General features: G+C 32.0%; 1 protein-coding gene and 2 pseudogenes across 1 annotated transcript; 1 reads left to right on the top strand and 2 right to left on the bottom strand.

Moving 5' to 3' along the window:
• Positions 1–3,998: 3,998 nt before the first annotated feature.
• Positions 3,999–4,583, top strand: LOC104219408 (uncharacterized). The gene has a single exon (XM_009770096.2). It carries the CDS (start codon positions 3,999–4,001, stop codon positions 4,581–4,583), a length of 585 nt encoding a protein of 194 aa, XP_009768398.2.
• A 4,909-nt stretch (positions 4,584–9,492) lies between these two features.
• LOC138882058 (uncharacterized) lies at positions 9,493–10,681 on the bottom strand (annotated as a pseudogene).
• A 470-nt stretch (positions 10,682–11,151) lies between these two features.
• Positions 11,152–12,372, bottom strand: LOC138882079 (uncharacterized; annotated as a pseudogene).
• Positions 12,373–16,397: the final 4,025 nt, after the last annotated feature.

Raw genomic sequence — 16,397 nt, forward strand, 5'->3', positions numbered from 1 at the left:
CCACATTTACTTGGTAAACTTAATTATCATCATCTGCGTATATCAAAAATCTAATTTTTTTAATCCGCCATAGAGTATAGAAGGATAAATATTCATTCTTAATCAGAGGTTTTAGGTCTAAATCCCAAAATGAAGAAACTTGCAGCTAAGAGCGTTTCCCCTTTTTATGGGCCATATACAATGCGAATCTGGATTAATAGAGTTCGCTAATAGCCGCTTCAAGATACTAGCTAGATGGTAATATACAAAAAAGGTTGTTTTGTATTTATACCCGCTTTTTGGGTCACGTTTTAACTTATACTCGCTTTGCAAAAAAAAAATTGCAAGCGTATCCACTTTTCGCGTAACTTCAGGCATATGGTCCTGAAGTAGCAAAATATTTTGCCTGAAGTGGAGCACAACTTCATATATTTTTGCATGAAGTTTGGCCTGACTTGCAAAGGCAATCACACAAACTTCAGTTTATAGTACAAATGACAAACTTTAGTTCAATAAAACAACAACATGTGTCGGCTGGAGTTTTTGTTTGTAATTGCTGAACTTCAGCATTCTAGTAGCTGAAGCTTTGTTTGTAATTTCTGAAGTTCAGCATTCTAGTAGCTAAAGCTTTGTCTGTAATTGATGAACTTCAGCATTTTAGCTGAAACTTTGTTCTGTATTCGCTAAATTTCAGTATGTTTTAGCTGAAGCTTTGTTCTGTATTTGCTGAACTTCAACATATTTTAGCTGAAGCTTTGGTTTGCTTGTGATGAACTTCGGGACTGAAGTTTGTTTTGTATTTGCTGAACTTCAACATTCTAGGAGCTGAAGGTTTTGTTTATATTTGCTGAGCTGAAGTTCTAAAACAACAATAAATTTAATAGATCATGATTAACAGCGATTGATGCTATTCATTTCAAAGATTAAAAGAATGAAAAATATTTTCGACATGAAAACAAGTTACTACAGTTAAATTAGAACCAAAAACCAATGTGTCTGTAAAGCTAAAATATCTAAGAGGTTAAATTATTGTGAATAAGACCAAACTGAACATAATGGGACAAGCAGATATATATGAATCATCAGGCCAGAAGGCATAACAATATCTAAATCTTCAGCATTCAGAAAACAAAGGAGGAGCTGAAGTTGTTTAAGCAGTGGGTACAAGTTAAAACGTTTTTGAAAAGTGGGTATAGGTTAAATGGGGGTGACCAAATAGGGTGCCCCGTACAATTTTTACAAATATCGGTGTATACACTACTGTTTGCATCTACTGTACATGGTAAGTTTAATTTCAAAGAAGTTCACTTATTTTTTTATGTAGTGTTATATTCATTAATTCAATCTTTTACTAGTTGGATTAGGAATTGGTCCTTTAAATACAACACTTTGTGAGCATTAATGAGTCTCAGCAAGGGTTTATTTGAATATAGTTGTTAGGGCCGTTAGACTAGGATAATTCAACAATATTGTTACAAAATGAAAGGTGACCACATGATTTCAAACCAAAAATATGTTATGCTTAGAAGGGAGGATTATTTAATCATAACTGATCAGTAGAATAGAAAGTAAGCTAGTTATAAAGTAAAAATTGCCACGGGGCGCCCTATTTGGTCGCCCAAATTTAACCTATACCCATTTTTTGAAAAAACTTTTAACTTGTACCCACTTTTTAAATAAATTCAGCTCCCTTACTCCTCCTCTTTCTCCTCCTTCATTTTCTTCTTCTTCTTCTTCTTCTTCTTCTTCTTCTTCTTCTTCTTCTTCTTCTTCTTCTTCTTCTTCTTCTTCTTAATTCTTTTGCTGCTATTTTCTATCTTGCAACCCCAGTAACACAGAGTTCTTCTTTAGGCTATCAAGTGTGATCATTCCTTTGTCACCATCCATTATACTTCGGTACCCTTTAAAAGCCAGACATTGTGCTTATTGTAGATCGAGTTAGTGAGTGGATATTTATAGCATGGATGAAATATATTTTTAAGGAAGTTTTCCGGTGAATATTGGAAAGCCATATTCCAATTAAAGACTAAGTCAGATGAGGAATTTCTCTACTATTTCTTAGAACGTGCGTTCAAAGGATGTTTTCTTATTTTGAAATTCTATTTCAGACTTAGTCAGTCTTTTCATTCGTCAAAATGAGCTATTAAAGCACTGCCTAGATTGCTCAGAAATGCTTAACAGTAATGGACAAAATGTTATGCATGTTGCTATATTGAACACTCTATAGCTGAAGTTTCCCTATTACAAAGACAAAACCTTCAGCTCTAGAGCTGAAGTTTTTGTGTTGTAACTGGAAACTTCAGCTCTAGTATGTAATATTAATAGGTGGTAAAAAACTTCAGCTCAAGAGCTAGAGCTGAAATTTTTGTATTGTAACTGGGAAACTTCAGCTCTAGTATATAATATTAATTAAATGTCCCCTCGCACCCATGATCTAAGGCACCTGGAGCTTGTTCTACCAACTTCAAAGCTTTTAGTTGGCTCGTTAACCTTAACTTTCGGTCTGTGACTACTATATCATTTCAGACCCTCCTTTCAATCCATTAATTACTTGAACATTTAATTTTGTATTTGGAGGAGTGGAAAATTTTACAACTCTGTTGTGCTAAATTTACTAGGTGACTCTCCACTTGTTGATGGTCTTCTCGTAACGTAGTAGTGTGAGCACGTGATTTTTGCCCTATGCGAAATACTCCTACAAATTAAGGAAATAATAGGTGGTAAAAAAACTTCAGCTCTAGAGCTGGAGTGTCTCAGTTACAACACAAAAACTTCAGCTCTAGAGCTGAAATTTTTGTGTTGTAACTGTAAACTTCTGCTCTAGTATGTAATATTAATAGGTGGTAAAAAAACTTCAGCTTTAGAGCTGAAATTTCCCAGTTACAACACAAAAACTTCAGCTCTAGAGCTGAACTTCAGGCCCCGATACTAGAATGCTGAAGTTTTGCGTGATTGCCTTTGCTACTTCAGCCCCGTATGCTGAAGTTATGCGAAAAAGCGGGTACGTTTGAAATTTTTTTGCAAAGCGGGCACAAGTTAAAATGTGACACAAAAAGCGGGTATAGATGCAAATGTCCCGTTATAAAAAGTTGGATATTCTTAATGTGTGAGGCCATTTTGGGAACACTGTGTGGACTTGGCTCAAAGTGAACAATATCACATCATATTAAAAGTATTTTTGAGTCGTTTTAATTGAAAAGCATAAACGATGTTAAAATAAGAAATATTCTTCAACTTTTATTTTATTGGTTTATTTAAGTTCAAGGTAAATACAATATAGTTGTTTCAATTCTTAATTAACTACTCTTTCGGAGTATTGGACGACTCAGAGGTCGTTTGGTTTGAATACAGGTTATGCTGGGATAAGTTATGTTAGGATTAGTTATGTTGGGATTAGTTATCCAGATATTGCTTTTTATTCACTGTTTGGTATGTTGTATTAAAACTAACATGCATGCATAATTTCTAAAAAGAAGGCATAAGTTATCCAGGCGCTAATTATCTCATTCCCTATAAGGTATAAGTTATCCCAGTACTAATTTTAATCCCGGAATAACTTATACCAGGTTGCTAACCAAACAAAGTATTAAGATGATATTAAATTTTATACCATACTTTTTTCTACTTATATCTCATGCCAAATGAACCCTTAAAGTCTTACGAGTCTTACTCTCTTCTCTCTTCGTAGGCCTTTGCTCCAGTCAAGTCTCGATTCATGTGGGCCTTAGAGCACATGAAAGAGAACGATGTATGCATTGACTCAGAATGAAATTTACGATTGCGTTAAATATAATTCTGGTTTCTTCGTCCATACTATATGATCTATCGTACCAATGTACTTTCAAAATTATTAATTTTGACTCGTTAATTGACTTGATCAACGGATCATCATTTTTCAAGATTTGTGGTTAGACGTAGCTCTTGTGGTCCTCATCCCTGAGTTGCAAAATAAGCACTATAAATTCATTCGTTTGAACAGCTGATTTTTCATGCACCTTAATAAAGTAATACGACTAAACATGAAGGCCAGATATTTTTATTTTACCGTCCATTCTGCTAGTGACCTCCAAGATGTTCGAGAATTCGGTCGAATGAAAGTTTATGCAAAGGTTTCAATAGCAGGAAAGACAAAGTGCACAGAAGTGGATCATTTGAACGAGACGAATCCTAAGTGGAATGCCACACTTTGCTTCATTGTGCCCGAGAAAGATATCATAAAAGGGAGTACTATTCCTTCTAAGATTGAGCTGTTTTGCAAAAGGACTTTCTCACATGATAAATACGTTGGGGAGCTGCTCCTTTCTCTAGCTCCTCGTTATAAAGGAGAATGTACTTTTCCAGTGCGCAGAAATGATTCAAATGAGAGCAAAAGTTTTGGAACTTTGACGTTTTCGCATGCTTTAGGAGATACATTCATAGTTGCGAACTCATCATCATCATCATCTGCAAAGGATAACAATCTGTTAATTGATATAATTAAAATTGGAGTGGATCTAGCGAATATTGCAATGGCTACACAAGAAGAAGAAGAAGAAGAAGATGATGATGATTATGATGATGATGGTGATGATGATGTGGAGGAGGTGGAGGAAGATTTGCTTTAATTAAAACTGGAGTTGGTCTACTGAATGCAATGGCTACAACCCTCAATTGACTTCTCATCATCATCAGCTGGTTTTATTATGTAATAATACCTATGTTAAAGTAAGAACTAATTTTGCTTGAAATATTTTTTGGAATCTATGTTAGCATATATATTGCTGTTGAAATTGCACAAGTGTACTTTTCACGAAACAAAATGTGTTGAGTCTGCGAAAATCAAACACAAGAAAAATTAAACAAGTTGTAGTAATTAAATTTTCAAGTACAATGTGTAGTACAATCTCTATAATTTCTCGAATCTTAGAGGAAGTATTTTTGATTCTTCTACTCTACTGTTGGATCAAGGGCTTGATATTTGATTTTTTTTATTTTCCACTTGATTTTCGATATCTGCATTTGGACATGAAAGTCTCATATTGGTGACTGAAAATATTGGGAGCATACCTATAAGTAACAGGTAAAACCCAGCCTCAAGTCCTCCAGACTGGCCCAACATCAACACACAGAGATCACATCTCGCCCCTCGATCAGGGAATCACAAGCCATCAATGCACATCTGATACTGAGCGCTCGTGCACGCATACAAACGCGTGGAAGGAATTCAAAGAGTTACATTTCAAGTTGAATCAACGCATGATAAGAATTCAAGAATGTAATGTTTTCCTAAAGGTTCTGTAGCCTTCCGAGGATAAGTACAGACGTCTCCGTACCGATCCGCGAGACTCTACTAAACTTGCTCATGACTCGTGAGACCTATGTAACCTAGGCTCTGATATTCTCATATAGGGCAAAAATCACGTGCTCACACCAACTTGTCACGAACCTAAAACCGATCGGTCGTGATGGCGCCAATCGCAAAATTAGGCCAGCCGACACAATTCCCGAATTTAACCATTTTTCAATAAAAGTCATTTTAATCCTTTAATTAATTAAATATCTCATAATGTAAGTCTAAATGAACAGCGCGGAATAAATATACAAGCCCGACATCGAGGTGTCATAAGTCACGGGCATCTACTAAGGTTTGAATATAATGAAGAGTATGAAATTATACCAAAACAATCTAAGGAAGACAAGAGGGAGAAGAGCAGGACTGCGTACGTAGGCCAACTACTTTGCTAACTCCGACGACTTTGCCACTGAGCAACCAACACCCGCAACCGGGTTCAGAAATAACTAAATCTGCACAAAACGGTGCAGGAAGTAATGTGAGTATGCCAACTCAGTAAGTAATAAAAGTAAATGAAAGCTGAGCAATAAGAAAATACGTAAGCCACGTCATAACGCTACAACAAATGCAATACATTTCCAAAACAGTACAGAAATCATTTACTTCGCAAATAAAGCTCAGTTTCAGTAAAACCTTTTTAAACAACTTTCAATAGTTTCAAACGAGTGATAAAACAATGAGTAAAATTGATAGAAACGTAAATAGCCCCTCAAAGCAAAACATGTACCATAAACCGCCCCTCAGGCATAATATCAACAGAACTAGCACCTCGGGTTGCCTCACAATTACTCGTAATCAGCCCCTCGGGCATAAAATGAATCAAGAACCGCCCTCGGGAAAAACATTGATCAAGAACAGCCTCTTAGGCAATAATATGAAACAACAACATCCCCTAGGGCTACATCATATCACTCACACCGGGTACCCACGCTCACTGTTGTGTACAAACTCCGGGAGGGGACCCTTACGGCCCAAGCGCAATAATAAGCCATCTCGTGGCATAATAAAACAGGCTCTCAACCTCATATCAAGCCACCTCGTAGCGCAACAAATCTGGCACTCGACCTCATAATCACAAATCAGTACCATACTGCTGTGGCGCGCAACCCGATCCCATAATATCCTCACAATACAGGCCCTCAGCCTCACTCAATCAGAAGTCTCTCATGCCACTCGGGCGACAGTAAAACAAGATGCTCAGCCCAAAATATTATTTAAAATATCAAAACGGAGTAAATATGCTGGAGTTATGAAAATAGTAAAATACAGCATGATTGAGTACAAATATGAAGTCAAAACAGTGAGGAATAGTAGTAAAAATCACATAAGGGTCCAAAACAGTTGGCACGAGGCCCAAATATGGCATTCAACCCAAAACATGATAATACTTTCCAAAACACAATGATATCAAACAGTAAAATCCTGATTTACAGTCAAATTTACTAAAATAGTTATATCCTTGTATTTGTCTGATTTTTAGTATTTTATTTGGTATCGGATAATTATATGTTTTCGTTTTTGCATTTAAATTTCTATAATCTACAACCATACGACTTTTTCCTCGTTTTTGTTCGCTATGCTTATTTACTATAAATGCTGGGCTAGTGTGTTTACTATTACTTTCTTGTATGTACTTATTGTCTAATAATTCCTGTATGTGTATTTTATATTCTGTTAGATCATTAAAATTGTATTTCAAAGGTTTTTGTGTTATTATACTATTTTCATCTATTAGTTCAATTTTTTTTTTTTTTATGTTTTTCCCAACCTTGTAGTGGATTATCATTATATAGTAGTTCTAATTTATCTTGGAGTAGTTTTATCTTGTTTATTGAGAAAATGATTATTTCTATATTATGGTTGCTTTGTGTCATATATTTTCTAATTTCTGGGTAATTTTTTCACTTCCCTTAATCCAGGGTGTTGTTTTTCTCAATTTATTATTTACTCTTTTTGCTCCTAATCTTTGCTTACACGGAGTAGTAAACCACCAATGTGTTTTTGTTATAGTATGTGGGAATAACTTATCTAAAAATGACATTCCTAATAATATATCTTTATTTGTGAATTCATAACTATATATTTCTTCTATGGTTAATATTTTATCTCATATTTGTATTTTTAGATTCCTTACTTTGTATGTTATCATACTTCCCTCATTGTTAAATCCTGTTACTACTATGGGGTTTTTTAGCTTTTCCCATTTATTTTCTGGTAGACAATTATGTTTACACATGTTAGCTTCTGCTCCTGTATCCATCATAGGTGTATAATATCTATTATAATATCCTTCTACTATTATTTTGGCAAGTATATATATTTTTGGCATTATATTAAGGTTCTTTTGATTATTATCTTTTTATTTTCATAACTTATTGTTAATTGCCTATCTTCTAATTTATATGGTTTGACTTTTTCTATCCATTTTATTCCTAGTGTAATGTTTTTATCTCCTTGATATATTTTAAAATTTATTAATATTGGTATTCCTCCAATAATTAATTCATTTTCAGTTGTTTCTTCATTTTTTCTTAATGCTTTTGGTAATTCTGAATTTTGTTATTCTATTATTACTAGCTCTTGTTCTGGTATTAATTCTCTTATAACATAATTCTCTTCTTGTCCTATATTTATTAATATTAAATATTTTCTTTGGTCCATTATTCCCGTTATATAATAATGATGTGGGTTTATTTCTTCTATTTTTTGTTCTATTAATTTTTGTGGAGTTATGTAATCTATTCTTCTTGATGTACTTATTCTTGATGATGTCTCCGGTATCTCATTACTTGTTCGTTTTGACGTGCTCAACCTTTCTTTTACTATTTCTAAGTCTTCTCCTATATCCATTTCTTTATAACTATAATCATTGTTGTCTATAACTGATACTATTCTTTCGAACGAATTTTCTATTTTAATTTCATTTATTTTATTTTTAGCTGTTATCTTATGTTTTGTTGTTAAAACATATAGATTTTTACATCTTGCTGTGAATATCTTACTTCCTGGTGCTAGTTCTATTCCAGACATTTTCCAGTATAGCACTAATGATTTATCTATATTTTTATCATCTATTGCCACTGAATAGTTGGCACTTATTATGAATTTAAATTTTTGGTATATTAAGTTACCTCTTACTGCACTTATTATACTCTTTTCTATAGGTTGTACAATTCTATCGTCTGCCAAGTATATTTCTATAGGGGTATCTATTCCCTCTCTAAAACATGCTTTTATTAGTATCTCTGTTCCTCCTAAATGTACGTATTTTATTGGGTTTTTTGCTTTTATATCTTGTATTTCTTTATTTAATAGTTTTTTATTTAAAATTGGTATTCTTGCTTTACCTTTAATGTATTTACAGTCGATTATATGTTCTCTTTGGCTTACTACATATTCTTCTTTTTGTCTTTTAAACCAATTCTTTATTGTTGGTACTTCTAGTATTTTGTCTATGCTTAGATCCAATTCTTTTCCTTTTATTTGTTCAAATATGGTGGTGTCAAATATTATTTTTTGTTCTGAAAATTGTTCATCTTGGTGTTCTTCTTGTTGTATGATTTGTATATTTTTTCAGTCATAATTATCTTCGTCTGATTCTTCTATTATATTATTATTTATATCCTTTTCATTTTCTGAGAATTCATTTTCCGATATCTCATATATGCTGTCTTCATTTCCTAATTCATAATCTATATACTCTATTTGTGTATATTTATCATTTTCTATCATTATTTCGGTAATTTGTTTCTTCTTTGGATTTTTTGGTAATTTGCAATCTTTAGCTAAGTGTCCTAGCTTTCCACAATTGTAACAAGTACATTCTGTTAGTTTTTTCTTTTTTCTATATGGTTTTTTATGTTTGTAATTTTTTACATAATATCTTCCTCTTGGTTTCTTATACTTATATTTGGTTTTATATCTTTTTCTCTTTCATTCTTTTTTGTAATATTTATCTGTGCAGCCAAATTGGGGTGCTATTCTATTTTTGCAGCATGCCAAATTTTTTACTAATATTTTATCCATTTTGATATTTTCTTTATATTTTTCACATAATTCTATAAACCAGTTTTGTAGAAATTTTATTCGAGCTCCTAGAGTATCTGCTAGTTCTGCTTCATTCCAATTTTTTATTATTTTTGAGCTAAAAGGTTCTGGTAATTTGGTAAAATATAATTTTCTTATTTCCTTACTTTCATCCGGACTATATGTTCCTTTATAATAATAGTTTCTAAATGCACAAGTATATTCGTCTATATAACACATATTACATATTGCTAATTTTGTCATTAAATTTCTATTTGTAGTCTTTTCTTTATTTTGTTCTTCTACTTCTGTTGTCATACTACTAAATTCATTTCTTATTGCTATTTCATATTTATTCAATATATCTGTAACTGTTGTTGCAGCTGTACCATCAAGTTTTTTATTACTTCTTAATGTATCTAAGCTTTCACTTGTTAAATTTTGTAACCATAGTTTTACTGTTCCTATGAGTGTTCTTTCTATATATCCTGGTGTTTCAGCTATTACTATTTTATTATCTATTAGTTGTTTTGAGATATATCCTATCCACAATTGGATTGTTTTATTTATATCTGCTTCACAATCTAGATCTAAAAAATTACATTGTTCAGTTATCTGTCTTGGTGTCCATTTCCTATTTAGCCTTTTATCCCATAATATTTTGTTCCTATCATATGAATCATAACTTACTCTGTAATAGGTTGGGTTTAGTTGTCTTGGATTTTTTACCCCTGATGTGCTTGGTTTATCCTCGGTCATATCTCCTGTATTTATTTCTGGATTTGTTTTTATCTTTTCTGTTTTTTCTATAAGTTCTGTGTACGTCTCACTTGTTTCTGAATAGTCTTCTCCTAGATCTTTGTCGTTATCACTTTGGTCATTTATTTCGTTTATGCTTATATTTGGTGGATTATCTTGTACCTCTTCTAACTGTAATTTAAATTTTTCTATCTCATTTGTCAGTCTTAGCTCTTGTTCTTCTTCTTTACGTTTTTCGTTTTCTTTTAGTTTATTTGTATATAACTGTTTTAGCATTTCTAATTCTTTTTCTAATTCTGCTATTTTAGTATTCTTTACTTCCTCTATCTGTTGTATTTTTTCTTTGGCTTGCTGTTGTATTTCTTTAATTTCTCGTTTTCTATCTATTTCTTCGTTTTCTTTTGTTATTCTAACCATTGCGGTTAAACTATCTTCTAGTTTTACCGTTTCTTTTCCTAACATTAAGTTTAGGTTATTTCCTATTTTCTTGTATCTTCTTCCTAAGTTGGAAAATATTAATGTTATTTTTAATCCTTCTGGATTTTCATATGTTTTTTCTTCTAGTGCGAACTCTTCTTTATTCATTTTTTATTCTTAAGATAGCAAATATATTTATATTCTGTTTTAGATATTGTATCAATTAATCCAGATAGCTTAGTTTTGTCTATTTTTGTAATACTTAGATATTCATATTCTAGGTATAGTTTCTTTAGTTTCTTTCTTATTTTCCTTGATTTTTTAGTTATTTTAATCTGTATATTTTCTTCCTCTGATTTACAAACTATATATAGAAAACTTTAAATGACTCTTATTGTTTACAAACGACTCTTTACATACTTAAATGACTCTTACTATTCACAATCATCTTTTCATAAACGACCTTTACTGTTCATGAATATGACTCGTACTATATGAATGACTTTTACTATTCACAAATGACTCTTCATGAACGACCTTTACTATTCATGGATATGACTTGTACTATTTACTTTATGACTTTTTACATTGTATGTTTGCAATAGCTGTCTTCTTCTTTTGTCTTTAGGCTGATATCCTCATTCCAGTTGTACTTCTGGTACATGATTATCTTCTCCGTTGCATTTTGAACATATATGATCTGGGTATTTGTGCCCTACTAATTTGCAATATCTTGTCAATAATTCATTGGAAATAAATCCTTTCTTTAGTGCTCTTGTAGTTGGTTGTATCTCTGGTTTTAGTAATGATAAAATCCATTTTTGGACTTCATCCATATCTCCTTGTCGTAGTTCTCTTGAATTCGCATATATCATTAGTTGTTCTCTTGAGTAGTAGCTCCAGATAGCATTTTCTTGTAAATAATTGTTGGCTAGCTCTTGGATGATAGTTGCTATTCCAATTATTCTTTTGTTGGCGTAAAAACCTGGTATCTCGATTTTTGGTATTTCTGGTTGTTGTTCTATTTCTTCTGGTATTATCATATCTCGTGTCAATCCTATTTTTACAACCTGTATAATAGGTTTTATTTCATCGTATAGTATCTCAGCTGGTGCTGTATAGAATTTTATAAAAAATAGGTTTCCTTTTGTAATTCTTTTAAATGTAATAAATGCTTTATATAGCTCTGGTATTCCATTTATCTCTTCCCCATCATAGGTATATACCGTGCTAAGTAATCCGTAATTGTAACATGTTTTTATTAAATTGGCTCTAGTTTTTGGCTGTGCAATAAGCCTATTATATCCTTGGAGTTTTTGGGTTATATAGTCCTGTGTTGGATCTGTCGTAGTAGTTGCTCTGGGGTTAAGGTTTAGAAATATTTGAATTTTGTATATATTTTCAATATAGGTCTGGGTAATATGGTTGTATATTTTTTTATTTTGGTGTAGGTTGTTGGCATATGTTGAGGTTTGTGGTGTCGTAACTATTGTTTCTTTTGGCCTTTTCGGAGTAATTGGTTTATCAAATATGTTATTTAAATTGACATTGGTATGTGGCTTCTTGTTAACTTGTTTACTTGTACCTGCAGCTGTATATAAACAAACTTTGTTATGGGTTTTTTGGAGTTTCCCAACGTCTCCTTCTAACTCTTAAAGTTTTGAGTCTTCCGATCGACTTAGCTCCGCATCTTTATAGTCATGCTGCTGACTTGGCTGGCTTTTATCTAGCTGGTGTAATATTTTTCCCATACCATCCATCTGTAAAGATAGAGTAGTAAGGATTGCAAATAAATCTTTTGTTTCTTGGCTTTCATCAGTTTGGGTACCTTTGTCTTGATAGGTAGTCTGCAATAACATTTTTGTCAGTCCTTATTACTTCAATTATAAATGTAAAATTTTGTATATTTAATACAAGCCTTCTTATTTCCTTTGTAGTTACTGAATCTTGTACTTTCCGTGTTATCCACCATTTTACTTGTGTATTATCTGTTCTTACAATAAACTTGTTATAAACGATATATGGCTCAAATGCTAACAAACTTTTATATAATCCAAATAATTCTTTCCTATTTATATCCCATTTTAATTGTGGTTCCGTGTATGATCCTGAATAATATCTACAATGGTGTTCAATTTTTTCATTATCATATTTATATTTTAGAACTCCTCCATAGCTGTGGTCGCTAGAATCAGTTTCTACTATGTATGTGAACTGTCTTTTTTCATCTGGAAAATATAGTTTTGGTAATTTTTTACACATATTTTTTATCTTCTTTATATGTATTTTATCTTTTTCGTCAAAATGGTATTCTACATCCTTTTTTAATTTTTTCTGTAGTGGTTTTAAGTTTTCTGCTAATTTAGGGATATATTCCCTTACTTGGTTAACTAATCCTAAAAATGATTGTAACTTCTTTTTCGTATCAAGTGTTTCGTTTAAGTTAATTATTTTTTGTACTATATGAGTTTGCATTTTTATTCCATTTTTATCTATTTGTATACCTAAGAATTCTATTTGATTTTTCATTACTTCTGCTTTCTTTTTACTTAAACTAATTCCTGATATTTCTACAATGTGTATGAATTTTTCTAGTAGTTTTATATGTTCGTTCTCTGTTCTAGAATATAACAGTATATCATCTATATATATTATACAATTTTCTAATTGGTTAAAGTAGTTATCCATAAAATGTTGGTATCTACCTGGTGCATTTTTATATCCAAATGGTAATACGTTCCATTCGTAAAATCCTTGTGGTACTGTGAATGCTGTTAACTTTTTAGATTCGTCTTCTAGTTTTAAATGGTAAAATCCTGATTTACAGTCAAATTTACTAAAATAGTTATATCCTTGTATTTGTCTGATTTTTAGTATTTTATTTGGTATCGGATAATTATATGTTTTCGTTTTTGCATTTAAATTTCTATAATCTACAACCATACGACTTTTTCCTCGTTTTTGTTCGCTATGCTTATTTACTATAAATGCTGGGCTAGTGTGTTTACTATTACTTTCTTGTATGTACTTATTGTCTAATAATTCCTGTATGTGTATTTTAAATTCTGTTAGATCATTAAAATTGTATTTCAAAGGTTTTTGTGTTATTATACTATTTTCATCTATTAGTTCAATTTTTATTTTTGTTTTATGTTTTTCCCAACCTTGTAGTGGATTATCATTATATAGTAGTTCTAATTTATCTTGGAGTAGTTTTATCTTGTTTATTGAGAAAATGATTATTTCTATATTATGGTTGCTTTGTGCTATATTTTCTAATTTCTGGGTAATTTTTCACTTCCCTTAATCCAGGGTGTTGTTTTTCTCAATTTATTATTTACTCTTTTTGCTCCTAATCTCTGCTTACACGGAGTAGTAAACCACCAATGTGTTTTTGTTATAGTATGTGGGAATAACTTATCTAAAAATGACATTCCTAATAATATATCTTTATTTGTGAATTCATAACTATATATTTCTTCTATGGTTAATATTTTATCTCATATTTGTATTTTTAGATTCCTTACTTTGTATGTTATCATACTTCCCTCATTGTTAAATCCTGTTACTACTATGGGGTTTTTTAGCTTTTCCCATTTATTTTCTGGTAGACAATTATGTTTACACATGTTAGCTTCTGCTCATGTATCCATCATAGGTGTATAATATCTATTATAATATCCTTCTACTATTATTTTGGCAAGTATATATATTTTTGGCATTATATTAAGGTTCTTTTAATTATTATCTTTTTATTTTCATAACTTATTGTTAATTGGCTATCTTCTAATTTATATGGTTTGACTTTTTCTAAACATTTTATTCCTAGTGTAATGTTTTTATCTCCTTGATATATTTTAAAATTTATTAATATTGGTATTCCTCCAATAATTAATTCCTTTTCAGTTTTTTCTTCATTTTTTCTTAATGCTTTTGGTAATTCTGAATTTTGCTGTTCTATTGTTACTATCTCTTGTTCTGGTATTAATTCTCTTATGTCACGACCCAAAAATCCCTCCAAAGAAGTCGTGATGGCACCTAGTTTCTAAACTAGGTAAGCCTAACATTTACTGTAATAATATGGGTATTCACTAACTTTAAATTAAATTACTCTGAACAAAATACAATTCCCAAAACTGGTAGTACAAGTCACAAGCCTTTCTAAGAGTAGTTATACAATATGATTAAATCACTGTTCCGAAGCAAAGGGAACAAATGGAAAAAAGTACAATTGAAGGTGACTCTAAGGACTGCGAATGCTATAGCAGGTTTACCTTGAGTCTCCACCGCAACGAATAGCAGCCGTCGATCAAAGGCATGGATCTGTACACAAAAATGTACAGAAGTGTAGTATCAGCACAACCGACCCCATGTGCTGGTAAGTGTCTAGCCTACCCCGGCGAAGTAGTGACAAGGCTAAGACCAGACACTCACATAAACCTGTGCAGTTTATAGCGTACAAAATAATATGAAGCAAATAATAATAATGGCAACGATGATCAACCAATGATATAAATAGCTGGCAACAAGAACACCAAAATTGCTTCTCAACAAATAACAAATACAAGTGCAATCAATTAATCAAGTCCTTCAAATATAAATCTTTCGCTTATAAATCCTTCAAGTAATAATCTCTAAGATAATATGTTTTTCAATAAATATATTTTGAATATATTTCCTTCAAATAGATATCTTTCATATAAGCATCTTTCAAATATAATTCTTTCGAGTAAAGGTCACCTTGTGGCACCTCATATCATAATCATAAATAATATAGGTCTCAGCCCACATTCGAAATTTGACAGCACCTCGTGCCCACATTTATGTCACAACCGCACGGACAGCTCACGTGCCATTAAATAAAACCATAATATTTTCCCCGGCACCTTGTGCCCACATATTTCTGTCTCACATTGCACAACAATATTCTCATGTTACTCAGCTCATAGGTTCCATAACCCAATACAATTAAGAATGTTCAAGGAGCCTCATTCACTTAACATAAAGTAGAGTACATCTCCCAACGCAATTAGGAAATCAACAAGAAAAGATGACGTTATTATTTATTTATTTCTGAAATCATTTGATAAAGAAAATACCCTTTTCAATTACTGTACAATATCGAATGAATTAGTACCTTTAATACGAGAAATCAATTGAGTTAAAAATGTGACAATTTTTTTGAAATTTGGAGTTTTGAACACAAACAAATAAATAAGGCGAGGTATCGTAAACACTATGGATTCGAACACAATAGGTCACAACAGTTAAGGGACCTAACTAGTTAATACACTTGAATTGTTAATAACAAGTAAACACATCAACAGTGAGTAGGAAAACAACAGTTGCACGGCATCATCCTTCGTGCTTTTAATCTCGTTCTCACCATATCAATCATATAAAGTACACGACATTTTCCTTCGTGCTTTACCTCACATAATGATGGCACGGAATGATCCTTCGTGCATTAACATTTATATCATGGCACGGAATGACCCTTTGTGCATTAACATTTATATCATGGCACGGAATGACCCTTCGTGCTTTACACTCTTTCTTCACAAACAACAATACACGGCATCACCCTTCGTGCTTTATCACTCTTCCTCACCCAAGCAACAATTACAAAAAATGGGGCGAGGCAATAGACAAGGTTAAAATAGGAATCCCGACAAGGGAACAATAAGTAAACAATTTAGATCCCGGCAAGGGGACAACATTAATAATATAAATTTCCCGGCAATAGAACAATTGAGGCCTCTTTCTCTTTCTTTCACTTTCATTTCATAACTCACTCTAACACTTGATCCAATGCTCCAAAGTATGCAATTATCTCATAAACTTTCACAATTCGTATTTTAACTTGAGTCATTGCTCCTCGAAG

The sequence above is a fragment of the Nicotiana sylvestris genome, chromosome 11 (assembly GCF_000393655.2).
Source record: "Nicotiana sylvestris chromosome 11, ASM39365v2, whole genome shotgun sequence".
Classification (NCBI taxonomy): Eukaryota; Viridiplantae; Streptophyta; class Magnoliopsida; order Solanales; family Solanaceae; genus Nicotiana; species Nicotiana sylvestris.

Excerpts from the sequence above, each read along its gene's own strand:
- LOC104219408 (XM_009770096.2), top strand. The coding sequence starts at position 3,999 with ATGAAGGCCAGATATTTTTATTTTACCGTCCATTCTGCTAGTGACCTC.